At 41.7% G+C, this 20,956-nt stretch overlaps 1 protein-coding gene across 1 annotated transcript in view; it reads left to right on the plus strand.

The window, feature by feature from the left end:
- PPM1D (protein phosphatase, Mg2+/Mn2+ dependent 1D) overlaps positions 1–20,956 on the plus strand; it is a 70,673-nt gene that overhangs the window by 40,169 nt on the left and 9,548 nt on the right. The window contains exons 4-5 of the mRNA XM_025363708.1: positions 10,384–10,574; positions 20,639–20,881. Coding sequence (XP_025219493.1) covers positions 10,384–10,574; positions 20,639–20,881 — 434 coding nt within the window. The remainder of the gene's footprint in view (positions 1–10,383; positions 10,575–20,638; positions 20,882–20,956) is intronic.

Consider the following 20,956-nt stretch of genomic DNA (forward strand, 5'->3'; position numbering starts at 1 on the left):
TTTTTTTGAGATGAGGTCTCACTCTGTGCCCTAGGCCCTAGGCTAGAGCTCATTGCAGCCCCTAAAGTCCTGGGCTCAAGTGTTCCCCACAGCCTCAGCCTGCCAGGTAGCTGGGGTTACAGGTGCACGCCACCACACCCAACTAATTTTTAAAAATTTTTTGTAGAGATGTCTTTGCCTAGGTTGGTCTCAAATTCCTGACTTCAAGCGATCTGCCCACCTCAGCCTCGCAAAGTACTTGGACTATAGGTGTGTCACAGCGCTCAGCCTACTCATGATTTTTTTTTGAGACAGAATTTCGCTCTTATTGCCCAGGTTGGGGTGCAATGGCGTGATCTCAGCTCACTTCAACCTCTACCTCCTGGATTCAAGCGATTCTGCTGCCTCAGCCTCCCAAGTAGCTGGGATTATAGGCGTGTGCCACCACGCCCGGCTAATTTTATATTTTTAGTAAAGACCTGTGAGTGTCTGGGGCCACAGAATTTGGGCAGAAGTAACAAATGTAAGGGTTCTCATTGCTCATGAATTTTTCTCTTTTTTCTTCCTTTTTTTGTTTTTTTTTTGAGATGAGGTCTCACTCTGTGCCACAGGGATTTCACCATGTTGGTCAGGCTGGTCTCGAACTCTAACTTCAAGTGATCTACCCACCTCGGCCTCCCAGAGTACTAGGATTACAGGCATGAGCCACCGTGCCCTGCTCCTGCTCGTTATTTTTAACAGAGAAGGTGGAAAAATGGAGTTGCCACTAACTGATAAAGAAATGACTGGAACATCAATGAAAAGGAGAGGTCGGAAGTTCAGTTTTGGACACATTACCCTTTTAGCACGTTTTAGACATTAAGATGGTGACACCTATTTGGCTTCCCATTGTAAGAATTGATTTCAGGTGATATCTAGGGTGGAGATTTCAATTTGGGGGAGCCAGTAGCATATCGATAGTATACAAAGTCTTGAGGTCATGTAGGGATTGAGTGCAGATAGAAAAGTGGGGAAGGTCTAGTGGCTGAGCCCTGAGATACTCTCACTGTTAAGACTCGGGGGATGTGCTCTGGTTCCATTTGAGGGTTGGATTAAAATTAAAAAAAAAAAAAAAAAAAGAGTTGGGGGATATGAATGGAAGAACAAGGTTAGAACAACTAAGAGCTGTAAGTCAAATAGGAAATTTGGGAGAGAGTACCCTGGAAGCTAAGTGAAGAAAGTGTTTCCAGAAAGAAAGAGTTTCAAATGCTGTTGTCCTTAGGTGGAGGGAGGATTGAAAAATGACCATGGGATTTAGGAATGCGGAGGTCATTGGTGACCTTGAAAAAGAAAGTAGCTTTTAGTGGAATAGTGAGACCACAACCATAATTGGGGTTATTGAAGAAAGAACCATCTTCTTGAGTGGGAGGAATAAAATTTGATACAGCAAGTTTAGACAGTTTTTTGTAGAAGTTGCTTTACTTCAACATAATTTTGTAAACACATGCAGAAGTGAATTAATATTTTGGTAAAAGGGCTTTCTTATAAGAGACAAAATCGTTTTAGTGATAAAAAAACTTTTTTCCTCTTGATTTCTCTTGTCACATAAATATTTTCTTTTCAAAAATAATGGTACCTTTTAGATTTTAATATTTAAGCTAAAAAGGCTTTGCTGTATTACTTTTTGTTTGTTTGTTTGTTGAGATGGAGTCTCACTCTGTCGCCCAGGTTAGAGTGCAGTGGTGCGATCTTGGCTCACTGTCAGCTTCGCCTGCCGGGTTCACGCCATTCTCCTGCCTCAGCCTCCCGAGTAGTTGCGACTACAGGTGCCCGCCACCACACCCGGCTAATTTTTTGTATATATTTTTTAGTGGAGACCAGATTTCACCATGTTAGCCAGGATGGTGTCGATCTCCTGACCTCATGATCCGCCCTCCTCGGCCTCCCAAATTGTTGGGATTACAGGCGTGAGCCACCACGCCCGGCCTGCTATATTACTTTTCAAACCATTATTCTGACACTTGGAAAAGAATTTTTTTTTTTTTTTTTTTTTTTTTTTGGAGATAGAATCTTACTCTGTTGCCCAGGCTGAAATGCAGTGGCACGATCTCAGCTCACTGCAACCTCTGCCTCCCAGGTTCAGATGATTCTTCTGCCTCAGTCTTCCAAGTAGCTGGGATTACAGGCACATGCCACCACACCTGGCTGATGTTTGTATTTTTAGTAGAGATGGGGTCTTACCATGTTGGCCAGGCTGGTCTCGAACTCCTGACCTCAGTTGATCTGCCCACCTCCGCTTCCCAAAGCACTGGGATTACAAGCATGAGCCACTGTGACCGACCCGGAAATAATATTTTTAAAAGAGCTGTGTTACTGATTTTCTGAGTTTAGCTTGTTGCATGGAAATACTTATTGGCCAAAAGTAAATTAAATGCTGGTATTTTGCACACACACACCGTTATGGTTTACAGCCATTTTTCTTACAGTTTTTTTTTTTTTGGCGGGGGAAGGAGTGGGAATAGATGTCTCCTTGTCAACATTGGTGTCCTATAGACACTGATGATAATTACCCAAGTGCAAATGTAACAAAGGTGCCTTCTAGTGGCTGCCTGCTGGAATTGCATTTGAGTCTTGCAAATCATTTTATTCACTGGGGAGATCAATTTTTGAGTACAGTGTGTATGAAGCACTCTGCTGTATGTACAAACATATCATCTTTGCCCTCATGGAGCTTGCAGTCTAGGAGAGGATTGAAAGGCATTCATCAGATGATAACAAAAACTGAAAAACAAAAACAAAAAAAAAAACTTTTTTTTTTTTTTTTGGAAACTGAGTTTCATTCTTGTCACCCAGGCTGGAGTGCAGTGGGACGATCTCGGCTCACTGTAACCTTTACTTCCCAGGTTCAAGCAATTCTCCTGCCTCAGCCTCCCACGTAGCTGGAATTACAGGCACCCGCCACCACACTCAGCTAATTTTTGTATTTTTATAAAATACAAAAATACAGCAGTTTCGCCATGTTGGCTAGTTTGGTCTCTAACTCCTGACCTCAGGTGATCTACCTGCCTCAGCCGCCTAAAGTGCTGGGATTACAAATGTGAGCCATGGCGTCCAGCTAAAACTGAGAATTTTTAATTTTTCTCTTTTTTTTTTTGAGAGGGAGTCTCACTCTGTTGCTCAGGCTGGAGTGTAGTGACACGATCTCGGCTCACTGCAGCCTCTGCCTCCCAGGTTCAAGTGATTCTTCTGCCTCCACCTCCTAAGTAGCTGGGACTACAGGCGAGCGCCACTGCACCCAGCTACTTTTCGTATTTTTAGTAGAGATGGGATTTCACCATGTTGGCCAGGCTGGTCTTGAACTCCTGACCTCAAGTGATCTGCCCGCCTCAGCTTCCCAAAGTGTTGGGATTATAGGCGTGAGCCACCACACCCAGCCTATTCTTCTTGTATGTACTAATGAAAACCTAAAATAAGGATATTTCACTTAACCAGAGAGGCCGGAAAAGTGATATTTGAACTGAGTTTTGAAGAATTACTGGAGGTTAAGGAGGAAGAAAGTGTGTTTTAGGCATAGAAAACAGCGTTTTCGAAAAGTTCGGTGACAGGAAGAAGCATAGTGACATAGGAACTCTGGTGAAGGCCATTGTAGCTGGAACAGGGATAAGGAAATAAGAGATTTGGTTAAAATGAGAAAATACTGTATTTTATAGCCAGTGGTAAAGAATTGTGTTTGGCTGGATGTGGTGGCTCATGCCCATAATTCCAACACTTTGGGAGGTCAAGGCAGGTGGATTGCTTCAGTTCAAGACCAGTTGGACAACATGGCGAAATCTCCCCTCTACAAATAATTGGCTGGGTGTGGTTGCACGTGCTTGTAGTCCCAGTTACTCAGGAGGCTTTGGTCGGGAGGATTGCTTGAGCCCAGGAGGCTGCAGTGAGCCAAGATTGTGTCACTGCACTCCAGCTTGGGCGACAGAGCAAGACCCCGTTTCAAAAAAAAAACAAAAGAATTGTGTCTTTATCTTAAAAATAATTGTGAACTATAACAGAGTTGGAATGGGAAACAACCAGATTTGTGTGTTTTTAATTGTGGTAATATATACTTAGCATACACACAACTTACTGTTGTAAGCACATGGTTCATTGATGTTAAGTACAGTTATACTGTTTTGCAACCATCATCCACCATTTATCCTAGATTTGTGGGGTTTTTTTTGTTTTTGTAATTTCAACTTTTAGATTCAGGAAGTACATGTACAGGTTTGTTACATGGGTATATTGCATGGTGCTGAGGTTTGGGGTACGGTTGATTCCGTCATCCAGGTAGAGAGCATAGTAACCAATTGTTAGTTTTTCACGTCTTCCTCCTTCTCTCCCTTCTCCTTCTAGTGGTCCTCAGTGTCTGTTGTTGCCATCTGTATGTTCATGTGTACCCAATGTTTAGCTCCCATTTATAAGTGAGAACATGTGGTATTTGGCTTTCTTTTCCTGCATTAATTTGCTTAGGATAGTGGCCTCCAGCTGCATCTGTGTTGCTGCAAAGGACATAATTTCATTTTTTTTGTGGCTATGTATTATTCCGTAGTGTGTATGTACCATATTTTCTTTATCCATTTCACTTTTGATGGGCACCTAAGTAGATTCCTTGTCTTTGCTATTGTGAATAGTGCTCTGATGAACATTTGAGTGCATATGTCTTTTTGGTAGAGCAATTTATTTTCCTTTGGATGTATACCCAGTAACAGGATTGCTAGATCGAATGGTAGTTCTGTTTTAAGTTCTTTGAGGTATCTCCATACTGCTTTCCACAGTGGCTGAATTAATTTATATTCCCACCAACAGTGTATAAGCATTCCCCTTTCGCTGCAGCTTTGCCAGCATCTGTCATTTTTTGACTTTTTAATAATAGTCATTCTGACAGGTATGAGATGGTATCTCATTGTGGTTTTCATATGCATTCTCTAATGATTACTAATGTGGAGCTTTTTATCATTCTTGGCCATTTGCATGTCTTCTTTTGAAAACTGTTGATGCCTTCTGCCTACTTTTTAATGGGGTTATTTGTTTTTAAACTTGTTGAATTGTTTAAGTTCCTTACAGATTCTGGATAATTCTTTGTCAGATACATGTTTGCGAATATTTTCTCCCTTTCTGTAGGTTGTCTGTTTACTCTGTTGATAGTTTCTTTTGCTGTGCAGAAACTCTTTCATTAGGTCCCACTTGTCAATTTTTGTTTTTGTTGCAGTTGCTTTTGAGGATTTAGTCACAGATTTTTTCCCAAGGCTGATGTCCATCCAGGAGTCTTACAGTTTGAGGTCTTACATTTAAATCTTTAATCTACTAGGTTTGTGTTTTAAAGAGAGAATTTTAATTGCAATTTTGAGAATGGATTAGAGGTGTAAACGTTGTTGGAAGTTCTCCATGGGAAACCACTCAAAGGGGTGCTGAAATTTGCTTGGTGTAAGGACCACTGAGTGTCTTGTGTACTGCTGGCTGCCATGTGCCACAAGAGCAAGCAGAAAATATACTGGAACCAGACAGCAGGCCTCCTCTCTTCTGGTGTCCCTTCAGCACCCTCTACTGAGGAAAAAAGGGAATTGGCTGTCTGCCAATGTCCAAGACACCTCCTTTCAGGACCTGCAGAAATGTTCTGTGATCCTACTTTGGTGTACAAACACTAGATCAGTAATAAAAATCCTTAGTTAAAGGCCCAATTCTGATCCTTACCATTTATTTGATATTATATAGAATCACACAGACTCTTTGAACTGATAAAACAAAGGAAAGTGGCTCTGAGTATGAATCATCTGGTGAGTTTGTTAAAAGGTCAGATTCTAGAGACTTTTACTAGCAAATTTGAAGCAACTTGAGCATCAAAACAAATTATAACATGAATAAGTTTAAAAATATTGAATAAAAAAGAATCTGTAAGTCTATATAGAGATGGACTGTATTTTTGTGATTTGGGTAGCCAATTTGTGAATTGGGTAGCCACCCTCCCATAGTAGATTCAGAGAGACTCCAAAGAAAACTCCTTTTTTTTTTTTTTTTTTTTTTTTTTTTTTAGACGGTGTCTCGCTCTGTCATCAGGCTGGAATGCAGTGGTGCGATCTCGGCTCACTGCAACCTCTGTCTCCTGGGTTCAAGCAATTCTCCTGCCTCAGCCTCTCAAGTAGCTGGGACTATGGGTGTGCACCACCCCCGCCCCCAGCTAATTTTTGTATTTCTAGTAGAGACAGGGTTTCACCATTTTGGCCCGGATGGTCTCGATCTCTTGACCTTGTGATCTACCAGCCTCAGCCTCCCAAAGTGTTGGGATTACAGGCGTGAGCCACTGTGTCCTGCCAGAAAATTCTTTAAAAAAGACTTTCAGCCGGGCGTGGTGGCTCACGCCTGTAATCCCAGTACTTTGGGAGGCCGAGGCAGGTGGATCACGAGGTCAGGAGATCGAGACCATCCTGGCTAACATGGTGAAACCCCCATCTCTACTAAAAATGCAAAAAAATTAGCCCAGTGTGGTGGCGGGCACCTGTATTCCCAGCTACTCGGGAGGCTGAGGCAGGAGAATGGTGTGAACCCAGGAGGCGGAGCTTGCAGTGAGCCGAGGTCACACCACTGCACTCCAGCCTGGGCGACAGAGCGAGACTCCATCTCAAACAAAACAAAACAGAAACTTTCAGGCCTGGGCACAGTGGCTTATGCCTGTAATCCCAGCAGCCTGTAATCCTAGCACTTTGAGAGGCCGAGGCGGGTGGATCGCTTGAGCTCAGGAGTTCGAGATCAGCCTGGCCGACATGGCAAAACCCCATCTGTAGAAAAAAATACAAAAAAATTAGCTGGGTGCGGTGGCACACCCCTGTAGTCCCAGCTACTTGGAAGACAGATGAGAGAACTGCTTGAGCCTGGGAGGCGCAGGCTACAAGGAGCCATGATCGCACCGCTGCACTCCATCCTGGGCAACAGAGTAAGACCATGTCTCAAACAAAACAAAACAAAAACTTTCTGGGGTTGGGAAAGAAGAAAAGAACCAAAGTAAAGTAAAATAAACTGTCAGCTAATAAATGTAGTTAGAATATCCCAATTCTATCATCAGTTTATAACCATTATGATAATTGATTCATTCAGGAATCATCAGTAGAGGCTAAAATATGGCATATTTTGGTACAGAACAGGATATTTCACAGAGCCTCAAACTTTCACCCTACAGACTACTCACCAGTTACAAAAAGAAAATTGTCTGAGTGTGGTAGAATAGCATCCTCATGCTTAGGAGATAACTGTTGAAGTATTACTATTTGGAGGTGAAGTGTTTTGAGTCTGTAATCTAATCTCAGATGGTTCAGCAAATAACTAAAACCAGTTCTATCCACAGATTCCAACATTGTCTGCATAAAAAATCCCAAATAATCTTCAGAAGAACTACTGGAATTAATAAGTGGATTCAGCAAGTTCACAGGACCCAGATTCAGCCTACACAGTCTATCATATTTTTATGTACTAAAAATGAACAGTTCATAATGAAATTTAAATAAGTATCATCTATAATTGCACCCAAAAAAAACCCATGAAATACAATTAGGTATAATTGTAACAAACTATGTTTAAGATTTATATGCGGGAAACTACAAAATGATGAAAGAAATCGAAGAAATAGAAATAGACCATGTATCTTAGTCAAAACCCACAGTTTAAAAATTTAAGTTAGAAGAAACAATCCGTTCTTCTGAAAACGTATTGTGGTTTATCGAGAAAGAGAGATTGAGGTCGGGCGTGGTGGCTAATGCCTGTAATCCCAGCACTTTGGGAAGTCTAGGAGTACAGATCACCTGAGGTCAGGAGTTCCAGACCAGCCTAGCCAACATGGTGAAACGTGTCTCTACTAAAAATACAAAAATTAGCCAGGTGTGGTCATGGGCACCTGTAATCCCAGCTACTCAGGAGGCTGAGGCAGGAGAATCACTTGAAACCAGGAGGCGGAGGTTGCAGTGAGCCAAGATCACGCCATTGCACTCCAGCCTGGGCAACAAGAGCGAAACTCCATCTCAAAAAAAAAGTAGTAGATATTGGCAAGATATTGGAGACTAGTGATTTGGAAGTTGTCAGTAAAAGAGTTGGAAACTTGAAAGGACAGTTTCACCAAAGCAATGTAAATATATGTGTGTGTGGGGGTGTGTGTGTGTGTATATACACACACATATATATATGTAGGTAGGTAGATAGATAGGTATCTCCAGAAAGGTAAGAACATAATAATAATAGTCCTTTCAGGGAAAACTGGAAGGGCAGTGATGAGAAAGGAGAATTTTCACTGTATATATACCCTTTTGTATCTTTTGGTTTTCGTACCATGTAGGTGTATTACATAATATTATAAAATAAAAAGGCAGACCCAGTACCGTGGCTCATACCTGTAATCCCACCACTTTGGGAGACCGAGGTGGGAGGATTGCTTGAGTCCAGGACTTGGAGACCAGCCTGGACAACATAGTGGGAACCCCATCTCTACAAAAAATAAATTAGCTGGGCCTGTTGGTATACACCTATAGTCCCAGCTACTTGAGAGGTTGACGTAGGAGGATCACTTGAGCCCAGGAGATCGATCCTGCAGTGAGCCATGATTGTGCCACTGTCTCCATGTTCATTTTTATTATTTCGTCAACCAGGCAGCTTTGTTTTGCTGGTATAATGAGGTAAGTGTGTCTTTGTGAGCTTATCTGGATTATAATTAGCTTTTAGTGGTTGCGTGTATTCTGTTTTGCTGCTGAGAGGGCTGAATTGCTCTTTGAAGAGTCTGGGTAGCAGTGATTTTGCAACTTTTGAGTGGGAGTAATTGATTTGAATTATTCTTTCCTTGGACTCCCAGTATGTTTGAATTGCCAGTATTTCTGATGGGAGCTAGTGAGGAAGTTTAAATAAGGAAAAGGACAAAGCTCTTCCTCTTATTTAACAACAACAAAAAAACAGACCTACTGAAAGGGGACAAAAATTGTTTAACCTCTTGTCTGAAAATCTTTTGCTTTTAATTTAGGCCTTTCCCTTAAGTAGTTCACAATAAACAAAAGAGGCAGAAATTAATGTTTTCTTCTTTCTGTCTCCTCTTCCACATTTATTGGAAACAAAAGAAAAATTTATAGTTTCATTTATGTTGTCTTATGTATTACAGAAAAGTAGATGGTTTCTATAAATCACTTTTATTTTCTTCTGTTTTAGTTTTTTTGATCTTTTTGATGGCTTAGGTTGACTGAAAGTTCTTTTCTCTTGAGCATTTTGATGTTTGTATCTAATAGGTTTAAAGGCAGAAGTTTAGGCATTGTTTTTATGTGGAGCTAATCAAGGAGAACGAGAAATGTGTAAGAACTTTCTTTTTCCAGCTCAGTGAAAGAGAGAACTGTTGCTCTCCAAAGGTTGGTCATATGGTTGGTGAACAGCATTAAAATGCTGGTTTTTATATTTTGAATTTTCTTCCAAGTGACTGGTACTTGTTCTGTAAGTTTTGATGTAGGTACTTTACTGATCTAGAGATTAACAGGAAGTTTGCAAACAGCCATTGGTACTTCTGTTTGTAGGATAAGTTCTCATCTTGTCCTTTTTCTTCAAAATTAACTTGATTATTCCTGGCCCTTTGCGCTTAGCCTGTCAAATTCTACAACAATCTTTTTGGGATTTTGGTTAGAATTATATTGACTTTGTAGATTATTTTGGGAAGAATTGACATCTTTATTATGATAAGTATTCCTGTCTATGAATCTGATTGGTTTCTTCATTTATTTAGATTATCTTTTTAATGTTTCAAAATAGAATCTATAATCTTCATAACAGGTATGTATACCGTTTGTTAAAGTTGTTCCTAAGTACCTTACATTTGGTTCATTGTTAAAATTAGATTATTTAAAAATTTATATTTTCTATGTATTGCTATTATATAGAAATACTGTTGACTTATATATTGAGTTTGTATTTAACAACTTTGCCAAACTTTCCTATTGTAATAATTTCTTTTTGGCTTTCCATGTAGAAATGAAATTATCTGCAAATAATAATAGTATTATTTTCTCCTTTCCATTTTGTATATCCTTTATTTTTATTATCTTTCTGTGCTGGGAAGGACTCAGTATAGTATCAGAAGAGAAACAATGGTACAAGGCATAGTTTTCTTATTTCTACGTTTTAAAGGGAATACTTTTAACATTTTACCTTTAAGTAAGCTGATTACAGAATTCTGGTGGATATACTTTATCAGGTTAAGGGAGTTCTCTTTTATTCTTAGTTTGCTAGGAAATCTTACCGTGAAAGGAGTTTGAATGTTATCAAATGCTTTTCTGCATCTGTTGAGATGAACTGTGTCGATTTTCTCTTTTAATCTGTTGCTGTTGTACTACTAGCTTTCAAGTAATACTTCTTGCTTTTTCTGCTCCCTTCCCCCAGGTGATTTGTGGAGCTATGATTTCTTCAGTGGTGAGTTTGTGGTGTCACCTGAACCAGACACAAGTGTCCACACTCTTGACCCTCAGAAGCACAAGTATATTATATTGGGGAGTGATGGGCTTTGGAATATGATTCCACCACAAGATGCCATCTCAATGTGCCAGGACCAAGAGGAGAAAAAATACCTGATGGTGAGAAGTGATTCAATAACTTGATATTGTTGTCTAAACATTGTTGTGGTACTTCTGTCAGAGTCTTGAATATGAACTAAGGACATTGACCTTGGGTAGATTTTTGCATTTGCCTGGATCTGCTAGTGGGTAAAACATAGGCTTTGTAGCTCCTAATCATTAGAGGAATGAGACAAGAAATATATAAGTGAAACCTAATAACAAAACACACAACCACTGACTTCAGTATAAATTGGCCTATGGAACACTGCTAATTCCTTATTTTTTTTAAATGACATATAATTCGCATACCATAAAATTTATCCTTTTAAAGTATATAATTCAGTGATTCTTAGTGTAGTTCACAAAGTTGTACAACCATCACCACTACCTCTTTTTTTTTTTGAGACAGAGTCTTGCTCTGTCACCCAGGCTGGAGTGCAGTGGCATGATCTCAGCTCACTCTAACCTCCGCCTCCCGGCGTCAAGCGATTCCCCTCCTACCTCAGCCTCCCGAGTAGCTGGGATTACAGGCATGCGCCACCCCCACCCAGCTAATTTTTTTGTATTTTTAGTAGATGGGGTTTCATCATGTTGGCCAGGCAGGTCTTGAACTCCTGACCTCAGGTGATCCACCTGCCTCGGCCCCACAAAGTGCTGGGATTTAAGGCATGAGCCACTGTGCCTGGCCTCCATCACCACTACTTCTACTACTTTTTTTTTTTTTCCTCCCAAGAGATGAGGTCTCACTACTTGCCCAGACTGGTTTAGAACTCCTAGGCTTAAGCAGTCCTCTCACCTCAGCTTCCTGAGCAGCTGAGACTACTGTGGTGCCGCGCCCAGCTCCTAATCTCAAAACATTTTCATCATCATCCCCTAACAGAGCACATGGAAGTATCTGGAATCAAAGACCCAAAGATGGGTTATCCTTAGAAAAGATGATCTTTCTCTCAGATGGGAGGAATAGTAAAGCTGTATTTTGAGGTGGAAGGAGGGGCAAATTGATTGAATTTTTGTTAAATTGCCTCCATTTAGTATAGGTGCAGTAGCTCACACCTGTAATCCCAGCACTTTGGGAGGCTGAGAGGGGTGGATCACCCAAGGTCAAGAGTTAAGAGACCAGCCTGGCCAACATGGTGAAACCCCACCTGTATTAAAAATACAGAATTAGCTGGGTGTGGTGGCACTCACCTATAGTCCCAGCTACCTAGGAGGCTGAGGCTGGAGAATCGCTTAAACCTGGGAGACAGAGGTTTCAGTAAGCCAAGATCATGCCGTTGCACTCCAGCCTGAGCAATAACAATGAAATTGTGTCTCAAAAAAAAAAAAAAAAAATTGCCTCCATTCATTCACTCAACTAACACGAGGTATTAGGTACAGGGATTGCAAAGGTAAACAGAATATGGTCCTTCCTCAGCACTTACCATATTATTATAAATAGAATATATAAAAAACTAACAATCCCATTAAATCATGAGTTCTTTTAAGGTGAGAGTCATCTTGATTCAGTTTTACAATTTCAGGGCCTGGTGTGTGGCATTTAGTCGGAGATTATCAGGTATCAAAGAGTAACATAAAGACTGTTCTGTTTAATGGATTTAGAATTCTTTAATGATCTGAGAGAGATCATTTCAATGGCATAAAGACAAAAGCCAGTTTGTAGTGGGTTGGAAGAACCTATTTATGAACCCTAAAGTGTTTTAAGATGAGTATTGAAGGAAGCATCCGTATAATACATAATTAGAACAAGTCTTATGAGACCTGGGAGAGTGAGACAATAGAAAATATCACAAGATAGGCCGGGTGCGGTGGCTCAAGCCTGTAATCCCAGCACTTTGGGAGGCCGAGACGGGCGGATCACGAGGTCAGGAGATCGAGACCATCCTGGCTAACACGGTGAAACCCCGTCTCTATTAAGAAATACAAAAAACTAGCCGGGCGAGGTGGCGGGCGCCTGTAGTCCCAGCTACTCGGGAGGCTGAGGCCGGAGAATGGCGTGAACCCGGGAGGCGGAGCTTGCAGTGAGCTGAGATCCGGCCACTGCACTCCAGCCTGGGCGATAGAGCGAGACTCCGTCTCAAAAAAAAAAAAAAAAAAAAAAAAAGAAAATATCACAAGATTGCATAGGAAGCTTCATGGAAGAGAGTGATATTTGAGCAAGAAATTTTGCAGGCTTGATCTAAGCAGCAGTGGTTTTTGGAAAAAACACAAAGAAATACATGTATGCCAGGCGCGGTGGCTCAACCCTGTAATCCCAGCACTTTGGGAGGCCAAGGCAGGTGGATCACTTGAGGTCAGGAGTTTGAGACCAGCCTGGCCAACATGGTAAAACCCCATCTCTACTAAAAATACAAAAATTAGCAAGGCGTGGTGACTCACACCTGTAATCCCAGTTACTCGGGAGGTTAAGGCAGGAGAATTGCTTGAACCCCGGAGGCAGAGGTTGCAGTGAGCTGAGATTGTGCCACTGCACTCCAGCCTGGTATGAGAGCGAGACTCCATCTCAGAACAAACAACAACAACAACAAAAAACCCACAAGAAATACATGAGTAGTAGAATTGACAGCTCGTATGTTTTTAAGGAAGAAGAATATGATGACACCTAAATTTCTAACTCTGGTGACTAGTAAGCTGTTATAAAGAAGAAACATCATTTAGGGAGAGATGGGGAAGGTAATTATTTCAGACATAGGCATGTTGAGTTGGAGGTACCTGTGGTTCATCTAGATAGATATCTTCAGTAGGCAGTTATAAATATTTGAGACAGGGGTGGCATGCTCCTGTGGTCCCAGCTACTCAGGAGGCTGATGTGGGAGGATTGCTTGACCCCAGGAGTTCAGGGCTGTAGGGCGCTATGATTGTGCTTGTGAATAGCCACTGCACTCTAGCCTGGACAACACAGTGAGACCCTCATCTCTTTAAAAATAAAAACTTGGGAAGGAAGCCTGGAAATACTAATTTGACAGTTAACAAGAGTTGTGTAAATTGTGGCAATATATGCACTTAGAGAGACTGTGTGGTTTAAGAGCACACAATATTAGGGGGACTCAAGTCAGCAGAATTCTAGTGAGCTGAGGGAAAAAAATACAGGTAAGGTAGTGGAAAATGGTTTATATAATTGTTTTCATGGAGCATTGATGGGAAGGGAAACGGGCACACTGAAAAAGTGAGAGGTAAGGGCTTAGTCAACTGGTGTTTGGAGAGTGATGAACCACGTGCCGTGGGGAATGTGATAGATTCATGAATTAGAGAGTAATGCTGCCTTTAAGCAATTCTGAGGTGCATATTTTCTTTTAATATCTCTGAAATTGGAACACTTTTTACAAATAGTATATCATAGTTCAATTAACAGTGTTTTGTTTTGTTTTGTTTTGTTTGAGATGGAGTCTTGCTCTGTCGCCAGGCTGGAGTGCGGTGGTGCAGTCTCAGCTCGCTGCAACCTCTGCCTCTCGGGTTCAAGCGATTCCCCTGCCTCAGCCTCCCAAGTAGCGGGGACTACAGGCACGTGCCACCATGCCTGGCTAATTTTTTTTTTTTTTTTTTTTTTTGAGATGGAGTCTCGCTCCGTCCCCCAGGCTGGAGTGCAGTGGCGCTATCTCGGCTCACTGCAAGCTCCGCCTCCCGGATTCACGCCATTCTCCTGCCTCAGCCTCCCGAGTAGCTGGGTCTACAGGCGCCCGCCACCATGCCCGGCTAATTTTTTTTTTGTATTTTTAGTAGAGACGGGGTTTCACTGTGTTAGCCAGGATGGTCTCGATCTCCTGACCTCGTGATCCACCTGCCTCGGCCTCCCAAAGTGCTGGGATTACAGGCGTGAGCCACCGTGCCCGGCCCGGCTAATTTTTTTTATTTTAGTGGAGACGGGGTTTCACCACGTTGGCCAGGATGATCTCCATCTCCTGACCTCATGATCCACCCACCTTGGCCTCCCAAAGTGCTGGCATTACAGGCGTTGAGCCACCATGCCCAGCCGACAATGTATTTTATTTCTTTTGTGGCACATAAAATGATGCATCCATAACACCAGGCTCATGGTATTCTACATGAAGAAAACAGTCTAAGTGATCCAGTCAGAGAGTTAGAAAAAAGAACATCAGAGTAAAACCCTTCAAAATAGGAGGATGAAAATAATAGAGCAGAAATTATTTAGGGAGATTCACAAAACCCAGAAGGGCAGTCCTTTAAGAAGACAAATAAGGCATGATTAATTGTTTCTAGTTCAAGAAAACACAAAAAAGTTTGAGTGGACATAACTACACTTAAAAATAGAGATTTTTAAAACACACTTTAAAAAATTCAGAGTATACTATACATATAAAATTTACCATTTGTACTACTTGAAAGTGTACAATTCAATAGTAATAAATACATTTGTATTATTTTTTCCCATCCTTCATCCCTTCCTCCCTACTACCCTTCCTGACTTCTCATAACCACAATTCTACTCTCTGTCTTTGTGAGATCTTCTCTTTTAGCTGCCACATATGAGTGAGATCATGTCTTTCTGTGCCTGGATTATTTTATTTAGCATAATGATCTCCAGTTCCATCCATGTTGCTGCAAATGACAGGATTTCATTCTTTTCTATGGCCAAATACTATTTTATTATGTGTGTATATATGTATACACCACATTTTCTTTATCCATTCATGTGTTAAATGGAATTGACGTAGGATGATTCTGTATTTGGACTATTGTGAATAGTGCTGCAATAAACATGGGAGTGCAGATACACCTTCAGTGTGTTGATTTTCTTTCTGTTGGATATATGTATAGTAGTGGAATTGTTGGATCATATGGTAGTTTGCTTCTGTCTTTTTTTTTTTTTTTTGAGGCACCTTCATACTCTTCTTCATAGTGGCTGCACTAATTTACATTCCCACTAACACTGAGGGTTCCCCTTTCTGCACATCCTCACCAGCATCTGTAGTTGCCTATCTTTTTGATACAAGCCATTTTAACTGGGGTGAGATGATAACTCACTGTGGTTTTGATTTGCATTTCTCTGATGATTAGTGATGTTGAGCATTTTTTTCATTATCTGTTAATCATTTGTATGTCTTTTGAGAAATATGTGTTTTAGATCATTTTAAAATTGGATTATTTGGGGTTTGTTTTGTTCCGTTGCTACTGATTTGAGCTCCTTAAATATTGTGGTTGTTAATTCCTTGTCAGATGGATAGTTTGCAGATGTTTTATCCCATTCTGTGGATTGTCTATTCACTTTGTTGATTGTTTCCTTTGCATTTTAGCTTGTATTTTCATTTGTCTATTTTTGCTTTGGTTGCCAGTGCTTTTGAGTTCTCATGCAAAAATTATTTGCCCAGAGCCATGTCCTGGAGCATTTTTCCAATGTTTTCTTCTAATAGTTTCATAGTTTGTGAGATCAAAGTAGATCTCACAAAGAGAGAATAGAATTGTGGTTACCAATTTTACCAATTGAGATCTTAGATTTAAGTCATTAATCCATTTTGATTTGATTTTTGTGTGTGATGAGAGAGAGGGGTATAGTTTCATTCTTCAGCATATAGTTATCCAGTTTTCCCACTACCATTTATTGTTGCTTTTGGCACCTTTGTTCAAGATGAGCTGGCTGCAAATTGCATGGATTTATATATAGGTTTTCTATTCTGTTCTATTGGTCTGTGTGTCTGTTTTTGTAGCAGTACTGTGCTATTTTGGTTACTGTAGGCCTCTAGCATAGTTTGAAGTCAGGTAGTGTGATGCCTCCAGCTTTGTTCTTTTGGCTTAGAATTGCTTTGGCTATTCAGGATCTTTTGTGGTTTCATAAAAATTCTGAGCTTAAAGAAAAAATTATGTGAATAATGTTATTTCAATTTTGATAGGGATTGAATCTTTAAATTGCTTTGGGTATTGTCATATTAACAATATTAATCCATCCAATCCATAAGCATGGACTATCTTTGTATTTTTTTGTGTCCTCTTCAATTTCTTTCATCAGTATTTTCTAGTTTTCCTTTATAGATCTTTCATATCTTTGGTTACATTGATTACTAGGCATTTTATAATTTGTATACCTATTGGAAATGGGATTGCTTTCTTGATTTCTTTTTGATACGGAGTCTTGCTCTGTTGCCCAGGCTGAAGTGCAGTGGCGCAGACTCGGCTCACTGCAAGCTCTCCCTCCCGGGTTCACGCCATTCTCCTGCCTCAGCCTCCCGAGTAGCTGGGACTGCAGGCGCCCGCCACCACGCCCAGCTAATTTTTTCTATTTTTAATAGAGACCGAGTTTCACTGTGTTAGCCAGGATGGTCTTGATCTCCTGACCTCGTGATTCACCCGCCTCGGCCTCCCAAAGTGCTGGGATTACAGGCATGAGCCACCACGTCCGGCCACTTGAGTTCTTTTTCAGATTGTTTGCTGTTGGTATATGTAAATGCTGCTGATTTTTGTATGTTCATCTTGTATCCTGCAGTTTTACTGAATTTATCAACTCTAACAGTTTTTTTGGTGGCGTCTTTAGGTTTTTGTAGGTATGAGATCATGTTATCTGCAAATAAGGCTCATTTGACTTATTCGTTTCCAGTTTGGATGCCCTTTATTTCTTTCTCTTGCCTAATTGCTCTGGCCAGGACTTCCAGTATTGTATTGAATAACAGTACTGAGAGTGGGGCATCCTTGTCTATTTCAGTCCTTAGAGGAAAGACCTTTAATTTTTTCCCCATTCAGTATGATGTTAGCTGTGAGTTTGTCATTTTGAGGTATATTTCTACTATACCCATTTTTGATGAGGGTTTTTTTTAAATCATAAAGTGATGTTCAGTTTTATGAAATGCTTTTTCAGCGTCTGTTGAAATAATATTCTTTTTTTTTTTTTTTTGAGAGAGTCTTACTCTGTCACCCAGGCTGGGAGTACAGTGGTGCCATCCTGGCTCACTGCAGCCTCCGCCTTCTGGGTTCAACTGATTCTTCTGCCTCAGCTTCCCGAGTAACTGAGGTGGGAGGATCACTTGAGCCCAGGAGGTTGAGACTGCAGTAAGCTGAGGTCATACCACTGCACTCCAACCTGGGTGACAGAGTGAGACCCTGTCTCAAAAAACAACAAACAAACAAACAAACAAACAAATTTTCCACTCATTTTCATCATTCATTTATTTCTACGGGTACTTTTAATACATGTAGGCAGCCAGGTGCGGCGACTTGTGCCTGTAATCCCAGAACTTTGGGAGGCCGAGGCGGGCAGATCACCTGAGGTTAGGAGTTCGAGACCAGCCTGGCCAATGTGGTGAAACCCTGTCTCTACTAAAAGTACACACACACAAAAAAAATTAGCTGGGCATGGCGGTAGGTGCCTGTAATCCCAGCTACTCGGGAAGCTGAGGTGGAAGAATCACTTGAACCTGGGAGGTGGAGGATGCAGTGAGAGGTCGTGCCATTGCACTCCAGCCTGGGTGACAAGAGCAAAACTCTGTCTCAAAAAAAAAAAAAAAAAAAGTAGGCTTCTTTCCTGGAGTACATCATTTTCACTTCTATTCTGTGAAACTTAGCAGATTACAAGTTCATATATGACACTGGAAGTTTTATTCTAAGCCACATTTATTTGCATAAAATTAGATCCTTTTGGTTTTGTTTTCTTTACTCGTTCAATTGGTATATATTTGTTCTTTATTCTATAAGCAGTTACTGTATTATTTTTTCCTCATATGAGTGACATTGACTGTGTGTGTGTGTGTGTGTGTGTGTGTGTGTGTGTGTGTGTATGAGTATGAGCTGTTTATATTTCCTTTTCTCTGGATTTTGTTTATATTCTTTGACAATTTTTCTGTTGAGTCATTGTCTTCAATTTGCAGAATCTCTTATGTTGGGAGGAATTTGACCCTTTGCAATGATTTTTTTTTTTTACCATGCCTGATTATCTTGTTTGTGAATTATGTTTTCTAAATAACTTCATGTTTACTTTTTGTTGTTGTTGTTTTTTTGAGATGGAGTCTCACTCTGTCACCCAGGCGGGAGCACGTGGCATGATCTCTGCTCACTGCAACCTCTGCCTCCCAGGTTCATGCCATTCTCCTGCCTCAACCTCCCAAGTAGCTGGTATTACAGGCGCGTGCCACCATGCCTGGCTAATTTTTGTATTTTTAGTAGAGACAGGGTTTCACCGTATTGGTCAGGCTGATCTTGAACTCCTGACCTTGCAATCCACCTGCCTCCACCTCCCAAAGTTGTGGGATTACAGGTGTGAGCCACCGTGCCTGGCTACTTTTTTTTTTTTTTTTTTTTTTTTTTTTTTTTTGAGACGGAGTCTCGCTCTGTCGCCCAGACTGGAGTGCAGTGGCCGGATCTCAGCTCACTGCAAGCTCCGCCTCCCGGGTTTACGCCATTCTCCTGCCTCAGCCTCCCAAGTAGCTGGGACTACAGGCGCCAGCCACCTCGCCCGGCTAGTTTTTTGTATTTTTTAGTAGAGACGGGGTTTCACCGTGTTAGCCAGGATGGTCTCGATCTCCTGACCTCGTGATCCGCCCGTCTCGGCCTCCCAAAGTGCTAGGATTACAGGCTTGAGCCACCGCGCCCGGCCGAAGCTACTTTTCTTTTTAAGTAACTTCTTTATAACTTTTTCTTTTCTTTTCTTATTTTTTTTTAATTTTTTTCTCTTTTTCTTTTTTGGAGACGGAGTCTTGCTGTGTTGCCTAGGCTGGAATGTGGTGGCGTGATCTCGGCTCACTGCAACTTCCGCCTCCTGGGTTCAAGCGATTCTCCTGCCTCAGCCTCCCCAGTAGCTGGGACCACAGGCACGTGCCATCGCGCCCGGTTAATTTTTTTTTTTTTTTTTTTTTCAGACGGAGTCTCGCTCTGTCGCCCAGGCCGGAGTGCAGTGGCCAGATCTCAGCTCACTGCAAGCTCCGCCTCCCGGGTTTACGCCATTCTCCTGCCTCAGCCTCCCGAGTAGCTGGGACTACAGGCGCCCGCCACCTCGCCCGGCTAGTTTTTTTTGTATTTCTTAGTAGAGACGGGGTTTCACCATGTTAGCCAGGATGGTCTCGATCTCCTGACCTCGTGATCCGCCCGTCTCGGCCTCCCAAAGTGCTGGGATTACAGGCTTGAGCCACCGCGCCCGGCCAATTTTTTGTTTTTTAGGTAGAGACGGAATTTCACCATGTTAGCCAGGATGGTCTCGATCTCCTGACCTCATGATCCACCCGCCTCAGCCTCTCAAAGTGCTGGAATTACAGGCATGAGCCATTGCGCCTGGCCAACTTTTTCTTTTATTTTTTCTTTTCTATTTTCTTTTCCTTTTCCTTTTCTTTTCTGACAGAGTCTCGCTGTGTTGCTCAGGCTGGTGTGCGGTGGCGTGATCTCCACTCACTTCAGGCTCCGCCCCCGGTTCATGCCATTCTCCTGCCTCAGCCTCCCAAGTAGCTGGTACTACAGGCACCCACCACCACACCTGGCTAATTTTTTTGTGTTTTTGGTAGAGACAGAGTTTCACAGTGTTTGCTAGGATGGTCTGGATCTCCTGACCTCATGATCTGCCTGCCTCAGCCTCCCCAACATTTTCTAATTAAAGTTACAGTGAAGGCTGAGTTTCTTGATAAAAATAAAAATAGTGAAATTTAATGACAGGATAAAACCTTGTTTTATTAGTATTTTTTTAATTTAGAGAAGTACTATTTTAACATAGCTAAGGAGACTGGGGATAATGTTTGAAAATTTGGGAGCTTTGGCTGGGCGCAGTGGCTCACGCCTATAATCCCAGCACTTTGGGAGGCGGAGGCAGGCGGATTATGAAGTCAGGAGATCGAGACCATCCTGGCTAACGTGGTGAAACCCCGTCTGTACTAAAAATACAAAAAATAAGCCAGATGTGGTGGCGGGTGCCTGTAGTCCCAGCTACTGGGGAGGCTGAGGCAGAAGAATGGCGTGAACCTGGGAGGCGGAGCTTGCAGTGAGCCGAGATCGTGCCCCTGCTCTCCAGCCTGGGCGACAGAACGAGACTCCATCTCAAAAAAAAAGACAATTTGGGAGGTTTATTTGGGCCACAGTGAACACCAGATATTTAATTTGATGTAGATGTTGTGGCAGCTAAATCTGAGTTACTTTCCTTCTCCTTGTTCTTTTGAATACAGGGTGAGCACGGACAATCTTGTGCCAAAATGCTTGTGAATCGAGCATTGGGCCGCTGGAGGCAGCGTATGCTCCGAGCAGATAACACTAGTGCCATAGTAATCTGCATCTCTCCAGAAGTGGACAATCAGGGAAACTTTACCAATGAAGATGAGTTGTACCTGAACCTGACTGATAGCCCTTCCTATAATAGTCAAGAAACCTGTGTGATGACTCCTTCCCCATGTTCTACACCACCAGTCAAGGTATATAGTTCCATAGTTTTAAAGTTATGTTTTAATAGTCACCAGTTCTTTGGTTACCGTCACCTGGAAACAATT

Source organism: Theropithecus gelada, chromosome 16, assembly GCF_003255815.1.
Source record: "Theropithecus gelada isolate Dixy chromosome 16, Tgel_1.0, whole genome shotgun sequence".
NCBI classification, from domain to species: domain Eukaryota; kingdom Metazoa; phylum Chordata; class Mammalia; order Primates; family Cercopithecidae; genus Theropithecus; species Theropithecus gelada.